Source organism: Coturnix japonica, unplaced genomic scaffold, assembly GCF_001577835.2.
Source record: "Coturnix japonica isolate 7356 unplaced genomic scaffold, Coturnix japonica 2.1 chrUnrandom530, whole genome shotgun sequence".
NCBI classification, from domain to species: Eukaryota; Metazoa; Chordata; class Aves; order Galliformes; family Phasianidae; genus Coturnix; species Coturnix japonica.
The window spans coordinates 79,447-88,198 of record NW_015439914.1 but is presented as its reverse complement, the minus strand read 5'-3'; the positions used below and the strand labels follow the sequence as shown (position 1 = coordinate 88,198).

The window sequence follows — 8,752 nt, the reverse complement described above, 5'->3', positions numbered from 1 at the left end:
GCTTCTATGGGATATATAGGTTGCTTCCTATAGGGCGTATATAGTGCTCCTATAGGGGGTATATAGGGGGCTGGCTTGCCTCTATAGGGTTATATTAGGTTGCTCCTATAGGGTATATAGGCGGCTCCTGCCCTTGCCCCCCAGCCCCCATTTACCTGGAAGCAGAACAATTCTCCCCCAGACACTCCCATTGCACCTAGGATGCGCACCGATGACGTTGTCCCCACTTGAGATCCACTCTGTGCACTGGGGACGCTGGACAGCGATTCATGGGACCCACAGCGGCTCGGGACCCTATAGCAGAACATAAGCTGCTACCACCAAAGCCCCCCATGGGGTCCCCACTTTATCCTCCCCCCCCTTTTATACCGTCTCCATCCGTTCCAGCCATCCCACGCTCTCATTTTTTGGGCACAATTCGAACCTTTCCTCTCCCTCAGCACTCTTCCACAGCAGCCCCTATAGGGGTGGGGATGGTCACAGTGGGTTGCCATAGGGCTGCAGTGTTACGACACCCAATGGTGAAACCAGGACCCACCGATAGGTGGATGGTCACAGTGGGTGCCATAGGGCTGCAGTGTGACACCCAATGGGTGACACCGGGACCCACCTATAGGGTGGGGATGGTCACAGTGGGTGCCATAGGGCTGCAGTGTGACACCCAATGGGTGACACCGGGACCCACCTATAGGGTGGTATGGGTCCAGGAGTGGGTGCCATAGGGCTGCAGCTGTGACACCCCAAAATGGGTGACACCGGGACCCACCTAGTAGGGTGGGGAATGGTCACAAGGGTTGCCATAGGCGTGCAGTGTGACACCCCAATGGGTGAACACTGAGGACCCAACCTATTTAGGTCGGTGATGGTCAGGGGTGGGTGCCATAGCGGCTGCAGTGGACACCCAATGGGGTGACACCGGGGACCCACCTATAGCGGTGGGGATTGCGTCACATGGGTGCCATGAGGCTGCAGTGTGAACACCCAATTTGGTGACACCGGGACCCAGCTTATTAGGGTGGGGATGGTCAGGGTGGGTGCGCCATAGGGCTTGCAGTGTGACCACCCAAGGTGACACCGGGACCCACACCTATAGGTGCGGGATGCGTCAGGGTGGGTGCATTAGGGCCGCAGTGTGACACCCAATGGGTGACGACCAGGACCCATTATAGGGTGGGGGATGGGACAGTGGGTTGCCATAGCTGCAATGTGACACCCAAGGGTGACACCGGGGACCCACCCTTAAGAGTGGAGGGTCACAGGTGCGAGTGCCATAGGCGCAGTGTCGAAACCCAATGGGTTGACACTGGGACCCACCTATAGGGTGGGATGGTCACAGTGGGTGCCATAGGGCTTGCAGTGTGACACCCCACTGAGTGAACACCGGGACCCACCTATAGGTGGGATTCAACAGTGGGTGCCATAGGCGCTGCAGTGTGACAACCCACTGGGTGACACTGGGACCCCTATAGGGTGGGATGTCACAGTGGGTGCCATAGGGCTCAAGTGTGGACACCCAATGGGTGACACCGCGACCCCACCTATAGCGGTGGGGATTGGTCAGGGTGGGTGCCATAGGGCTTGCAAGTGACACCCAATGGGATGGCACTGGGACCCACCTATAGGTGGGATGGTCACAGTTGGGGCCATAGGGCTGCGAGTGTGACACCCAATGGGGTGACACCCAGACCCACCTAAATAGGGTGGGGGATGGTCACAGTGGGTGCCATAGGGCTGTAAGTGTGACACCAATGGGTGACACCGGACCCACTATAGTGGGGATGTCACAGGGGTGCCATAGGGCTGCAGTGTGACACCCAATGGGTGACACCGGGACAGCCATATAGTGTGGGGATGGTCACAGTGGGTGCCATAGGGCTTGCAGTGTGACACCCAATGGGTGGACACGCGGGACCCACCTTCACGTTGCTGAACTGGGACGTGGTGGATCCGTCGCTGTCGGTTCCTTTCCCCGCTGTCCTCGCGCTTCGGCTCCTCGGGGTCTAGTTGGGTGACACGGGGTTGGAGGCCATAAAGCGACCACAGGGTGCTGCACCCACCGCCCCATAAGCAGCCCGTGGGGGTCCTGGGTGCTGCATCCATGCAGATGGTGCGGCCCTATAGTGGGTTGCAGGGTTTGCCATGCCATTGGTTGCTGCCTATAGTGGGTCAGGTTTGCCCATGCATTGGGTTGCTGCCTATAGTGGGTGCAGGGTTGCCATGCAATGGGTGCTTGCCCTATAGTGGGTGCAGGGTTTGCCATTGCATTGTGTCTGCCCTATAGTGGGGCAGGGTTGCCCATGCATTGCGGTGCTGCCTATAGTGCGGTGCAGGGCCCCATGCAATGGGTGCTGCCCTATAGTGGGTGCAGGGTTGCCATGCATTGGGTGCTGGGTGCAGGGTTGCCATGCATTGGGTGCTGGGTGCAGGGTTGCCATGCAATGGGTGCTGCCCTATAGTGGGTGCGGGGTTGCCATGCAATGGGTGCTGGGTGCAGGGTTGCCATGCAGTTGGTGCCTGCCCTACTAAGTGGCGTTGCAGGGTTGCCATGCATTGGGTGCTGCCCTATAGTGGGTGCAGGGTTGCCATGCATTGGGTGCTGCCCTATAGTGGGTGCAGGGTCCCCATGCAATGGGTGCTGCCCTATAGTGGGTGCAGGGTTGCCATGCAATGGGTGCTGGGTGCAGGGTTGCCATGCAGCTGGGTGACTGCCCTATGAGTGGGTGCAGGTTGGCCATGCAATGGGTGCTGCCTATAGTGGGTGGCAGGGTTGCCATGCATTGGGGTGTGCCTTATAGTGGGTGCAGGTTGCCAGGCAATGGGTGCTGCCCCTGATAGTGGTTGCAGGGTTGCATGCATTGGGATGCGGGTGCAGGGTTGCCATGCAATGGGTGCTTGCCCTATAGTGGGTGCGGTTGCCATGCATATGGCTGCTGCCCTATAAGTTGCGGTGCGGTGCCATTGCAATGGTGCTGCCCTATAGTGGGTGCAGGTTTGCCATGCATTGGGTGCTTGCCCTATACTTGTGGGTGCAGTGTTGCCATGCAATGGGTGCTGGGGTGCAGGGTTTGCCATGCAACGGGTGGCTGCCTTATAGTGGGTTGCAGGTCCCCTCAGATGGTGCCTGCCCTATAGTGCGCGTGCAGGGTTTTGCCATGCAATGGTGCTGCGCCTATAGTGGGTGCAGGGTCCCCATGCGAATGGGTGCTGCTTTATAGTGGGTGCAGGGGTTCCATTGCATGGTTCGCTCGCCCTATAGTGGGTGCAGGTTGCCATGCCTGGGTGCTGGGTGCAGGGTTGCCATTTGCAATGGGTGCATGCCCATAGTGCGGGTGTGGGAGTTGCCCATGCAGTTGGGTGCTGCGCCTATAGGTGGGTGCCAGGGTCCCCATGCAATGTGGTGCTGTCCCTATAGTTGGGTGCAGGGTTGCCATGCATGGGTGCGTGGGTGCAGGGTTGCCATGCATGGGTGCCTTGCCCTATAGTGGTGCAGGGTTTGCCATGCATGGGTGCTGCCCTATAGTGGGTGCAGGGTTGCCATGCAAATGGTGCTGCCCTTATAGTGGGTGCAGGGTTTGCCATGCATTGGTGCTGCCCTATAGTGGGTGCAGGTTTGCCATGCAATGCCGGTGCTGCCCTATAGTGGGTCGCAGGGTTGCCATGCATTGGGTGCTGCCTATAGTGGGTGGGGGTTGCATGCACTGGGTGCTGCCCTATAGTGGGTGCAGGGTTTGCCATCTGCAGTTGGGTGCTGGGTGCAGGGTTTGCCATTGCAATGGGTGCTTGCCCTATAGTGGGTGCGGGTTTGGCATGCAAGTGGTGCTGCCCTATTAGTGGTGCAGGGTTGCCGATGCAATGGGTGCTGCCGCACAAATGGGTGCAGGGTTGCATGCCATTGGGGGCCCCTGGTTGCCAAAGGGAGCCCTTATCAATCAGCAGGAGTCAGCACAAGGAAGCCCTTATTCAGCAGGATCAGCACCCAGCAGCAGTGCAGAGAAGCGGTGACAGCACGAGGAGTGTCAGCACCGAGGTTTCCTCTGTGCAGCGGACTGTGGGGCGCGGGTGTGGGCCACAGCGTTGCAGTTGCAAGATCGTGGGCAGGATGCGTTGTTGGGCGTCGCATGGAGAAGGAGGATGATGTGTGCACAGTGCCAAGGTGCACGGCATAGCCCCTATATACCCCTATAGGAGCACCTATATACCCCCATTTATCTGCAGGTCATCACGGACGGGCACAGCCGCTCCTTTGGCTGCAGCTCCTTGGCTGAACGGGACCGTTGGATCGAGAACCTGCGGCGCACGGTGCAGCCCAACAAGGTGGGACCCCCACCAGGGCCCTGTCTTCATCGGACCCCCACCAGGGCCCTGTCTTCAATAGACCCCCACCAGGGCCTTGTCTGTCTTCATTGGACCCCCACCAGGGCCCTGTCTTCAATAGACCCCCACCAGGGCCCTGTCTTCATTGGACCCCCACCAGGGACCCCCACCAGGGCCCTGTCTTCATCGGACCCCCACCAGGGCCCTGTCTTCATCGGACCCCCACCAAGGACCCCCACCAGGGTCCTGTCTTCAATAGACCCCCACCAGGGCCTTGTCTGTCTTCATTAGACCCCCACCAGGGCCCTGTCTTCATTGGACCCCCACCAGGGCCCTCTATGTCCCTCTGTAGGTTCATCCATCCACTTGTATCCCAAAGCATTTATCCATCCCTATCTCCTCCCAACCCTCATGTCCTCCCATAGCCCCTGTCTTCATCGTGCCCCCTCCACTATGGGTTCATCCATCCACTTGTGTCCCAAAGCATTTATCCTATCTCCTCCCAACCCTCGTGTCCCCATTGACCTCCCATAGGCCCTGTCTTCATCATGTCCCCTCTGTGTCCCTCTCTGGATCCATCCATCCACTTGTATCCCAAAGCATTTATCCATCCCTTTCTCCTCCCAATCCTCATGTCCTCCCATAGCCCCCATCTTCATCATGTCCCCTCTGTGGGTTCATCCATCCACTTATATCCCAAAGCATTGATCCATCCCTATCTCCTCCCAACCCTTGTGTCCCCATTGACCTCCCATAGGCCCTGTCTTCATCGTGTCCCCTCTATGTCCTTCTGTGGATCCATCCATCCACCCACTTGTGTCCCAAAGCATTTATCCATCCCTTTCTCCTCCCAACCCTCATGTCCTCCCATAGCCCCATTTTCATTGTGTCCCCTCTGTAGGTTCATCCATCCACTTGTATCCCAAAGCATTTAACCATCCCTATCTCCTCCCTCCATGTCCCCATGGACCTCCCATAGGCCCTGTCTTCATTGGACCCCCACCATGGACCTCCCATAGGCCCTGTCTTCATTGTATCCCCTCCTCTGTGGGTTCATCCATCCACTTGTATCCCAAGACATTTGTCCATCCCTATCTCCTCCCTCCATGTCCCCAGGGACCTCCCATAGGCCCTGTCTTCATTGGACCCCCACCATGGACCTCCCATAGGCCCTGTCTTCATCGTGTCCCCTCTATGTCCCTCTATGGGTTCATCCATCCACTTGTATCCCAAAGCATTGATCCATCCCTATCTCCTCCCAACCCTCATGACCCCAGGGACCTCCCATAGGCCCTGTCTTCATCGTGTCCCCTCCTCTGTGGGTTCATCCATCCACTTGTATCCCAAGACGTTTGTCCATCCCTATCTCCTCCCTCCATGTCCCCAGGGACCTCCCATAGCCCCTGTCTTCATCGTGTCCCCTCTATGGGTTCATCCATCCACTTGTATCCCAAAGCATTGATACATCCTAATCTCCTCCCAACCCTCATGTCCTCCCATAGGCCACATTTTCATTGTGTCCCCTCTATGTCCCTTTATGGGTTCATCCATCCACTTGTATCCCAAAGCATTTATCCATCCCTATCTCCTCCCAACCCTCATGTCCTCCCATAGGCCCTGTCTTCATTGTGTCCCTCTCTGGGTTCATCCATCAACTCGTGTCCCAAAACATTTGTCCATCCCTATCTCCTCCCAACCCTCATGACCCCATTGACCTCCCATAGCCCCTGTCTTCATTGTATCCTCTCCTCTGTGGGTTCATCCATCCACTCGTATCCCAAAGCATTTATCCATCCCTATCGCCTCCCCAGCCCTCATGTCCCCCCATAGGCCCTGTCTTCATTGTGTCCCTCTATGGGTTCATCCATCCACTTGTATCCCAAAGCATTTGGCCATCCCTATCTCCTCCCTCCATGTCCCCAGGGACCTCCCATAGGCCCTGTCTTCATTGTATCCCCTCCTCTGTGGGTTCATCCATCCACTTGTATCCCAAAGCATTTATCCATCCCTATCTCCTCCNGACCTCCCATAGGCCCTGTCTTCATTGTATCCCCTCCTCTGTGGGTTCATCCATCCACTTGTATCCCAAAGCATTTATCCATCCCTATCTCCTCCCAACCCTCATGTCCCCAGGACAACTGTGAGCGCCTGGAGCTGTCATTGAGCCTATGGGTCTATGAAGCAAGAGACCTCCCACCCCGCCGCCGTCTCCGGTGCCACCTCCATTTGGACGGGACCCTCTTTGCCCGCACCACAGCCAAAGTGTCCGGTCCCGATGGCGAGCTCTTCTGGGGCGAGCTCTTCCAGCTGGCGGCCCTGCCTCCCTGCCATGCCCTCACCTTGTCTCTATGCCGTGACGATCAAGGCCACCCCAACCAACCCGTGGCATCTGTCACCGTCCCTTTGGCTGAGCTGGGGGCTGCCCGGCAGCCCTTGGAGAGGTGGTATCCATTGAGTAGCCATGGGGGCAATGAACGGGCTCCGGCGCTGCGGGTGCGTGGGAGGTACCGGGAGGTTCGGGTGCTGCCCATCGTCCGCTATAAGGAGTTGGCTGAGTTCATCACCTTCCACTACCGGGAGCTGTGTGCCCGCCTGGAGCCCACCATCGCTGTGAGGCACAAGGAGGAGCTCGCCGGGGCCTTGGTGCGAGTGCTGCAGAGCACCGGGAAAGCCAAGGTACAGAGGGGGGGGTCGGGGTGGGAGGGATGCGGTGGGTGGGGGGAGGGTGGGATGGGGGATGGCTGTGATGGGATGGACATGGTGGTTGGGGTGGGATGGGTGATGATCAAGGTGGTGGGGGGTGAGGTTGTTGGGGTGGGATGGGTGATGGTTGGGGTGGGATGGATGACTATCAAGTTGAGGGGAATGTGGTGGTTGGGGTGGGATAGGGATGGGATGGGTGATGGGTACAGTGGGGTAGATGAGTTAGTTGGGATGGGATGGGTGATTGTTGGGGTGGGATGGACATGTTGGTTGGGCTGTGATGGATGATGGTCATGATGAGGTGGATGTGATGGTTGGGGTGGGATGGACACAGTGGTTGGGGTGGGGTGAGAGTGGGATGGATGTGCCCCAGTTGCAATGGTCATGGTGGTTGGGGTGGGATGGGTGATGACCAGGTTGGGGGGGATGCGGTGGTTGGGTTGGAATAGGGATAGGGATGGGTGATGGTTGGGGTGGGATGGGTGATGGTTGGGGTGGGATAGGGGAGGGACATGGTGTGATGGTCATGGTGGTTGGGGTGGGATGGGTGATGGGCCAAGTTGGGGGGGATGCGGTGGTTGGGGTGGGATAGATTATGGTCGTGGTGGGATGGACATGACGGTTGGGGTGGGATGGCTGGTGGCCATGGTGGGATGGACACGGTGGTTGGGGTGGGGTGAGGGTGGGATGGGGGATGGCTGTGATGGGGTGGACGTGGTGGTTGGGCTGGGATGGGTGATGATCACAGTGGGGGGGATGCGGTGGTTGGGGTGGGATGGGTGATGGTTGGGGTGGGATGGACACGGTGGTTGGGGTGGGATGAGTGATGATTAAGTTGGGTGGGATGAGGTGGTTGGGCTGGGATAGGGATGGGGTGGGTGATGGGCACAGTGGGGTAGATGTGGTGGTTGGGATGGGATGGGTCGTGGTTGGGGTGGGATGGACACAGTGGTTGGGGTGGGATGGGGAGAGATAGATGATGGTTGGGGTGGGTTGTCTGATAGTCATGATAGGATGAATGTGATGGTTGAGGTGGGATGGGTGATGACCAAGTTGGGGTGGATGTGGAGGTTGGGGTGGAATGGGGGTGGGATGGATGATGGTTGTGGTGGGGTGGTCATGGTGGTTGGGGTGGGATGGGGGATGGCCATGTTGGGGGGGATGCAGTGGTTGGGCTGGGATAGGGATGGGGTGGGTGATGGGTACGGTGGGGTAGATGTGGTGGTTGGGATGGGATGGGTGATGGTTGGGGTGGGATGGGGGAGGGATGGATGGGATGGATGGGNATAGGGGCTGCTTGGCCTCTATAGGGGTATATAGGTGCTCCTATAGGGGTATATAGGGGCTCCTTGCCCTTGCCCCCCAGCCCCATTACCTGGAAGCAGAACTTCTCCCCCACGACACTCCCATGCACCGGGCGCACGATGACGTTGTCCCCACTGAGATCCAGCTCTGCTGCACTGGGCGCTGGGAGCAGCGATTCATGGGACCCACAGCGGCTCGGGACCCTATAGCAGATACATATGTACCACCAAAGCCCCCCCATGGGGTCCCCACTTTATCCTCCCCCCCCTTTATACCTGTCTCCATCCGTTCCAGCCATCGCCACGCTCTCATTTTTGGGCACAATTCGACCTTTCCTCTCCCTCAGCCTCTTCCACAGCAGCCCCTATAGGGTGGGGATGGTCACAGTGGGTGCCATAGGGCTGCAGTGTGACACCCAATGGGTGACACC

At 58.3% G+C, this 8,752-nt stretch overlaps 2 protein-coding genes across 2 annotated transcripts in view; one reads left to right on the top strand and one right to left on the bottom strand.

Annotated features, from left to right (window-relative positions):
* The first annotated feature begins 3,314 nt into the window (after positions 1 to 3,314).
* LOC107307282 (ras GTPase-activating protein nGAP-like) lies at positions 3,315 to 7,466 on the top strand. Its single transcript, XM_032441749.1, has 4 exons — positions 3,315 to 3,329; positions 4,186 to 4,314; positions 6,448 to 7,004; positions 7,391 to 7,466. The coding sequence occupies exons 1-4, from the start codon at positions 3,315 to 3,317 to the stop codon at positions 7,464 to 7,466; spliced, it is 777 nt and encodes a 258-aa protein (XP_032297640.1).
* Positions 7,467 to 8,021: 555 nt separating this feature from the next.
* LOC107307281 (RAS protein activator like-3-like) overlaps positions 8,022 to 8,752 on the bottom strand; it is a 13,369-nt gene continuing 12,638 nt past the window's right edge. The window contains exons 6-8 of the mRNA XM_032441748.1: positions 8,598 to 8,688; positions 8,315 to 8,525; positions 8,022 to 8,192 (exon numbers count right to left, since the gene is read on the bottom strand). Coding sequence (XP_032297639.1) covers positions 8,022 to 8,192; positions 8,315 to 8,525; positions 8,598 to 8,688 — 473 coding nt within the window. The remainder of the gene's footprint in view (positions 8,193 to 8,314; positions 8,526 to 8,597; positions 8,689 to 8,752) is intronic.

What these genes read in the sequence shown, in the direction of transcription:
- LOC107307282 (XM_032441749.1), top strand. An exon ending in GCACGGTGCAGCCCAACAAG is followed by an intron (nt 4,315 to 6,447) that starts GTGGGACCCCCA and finishes TCATGTCCCCAG; the next exon opens with GACAACTGTGAGCGCCTGGA. An exon ending in GCCAAGGTACAGAGGGGGGG is followed by an intron (nt 7,005 to 7,390) that starts GTCGGGGTGGGA and finishes GATGTGCCCCAG; the next exon opens with TTGCAATGGTCATGGTGGTT.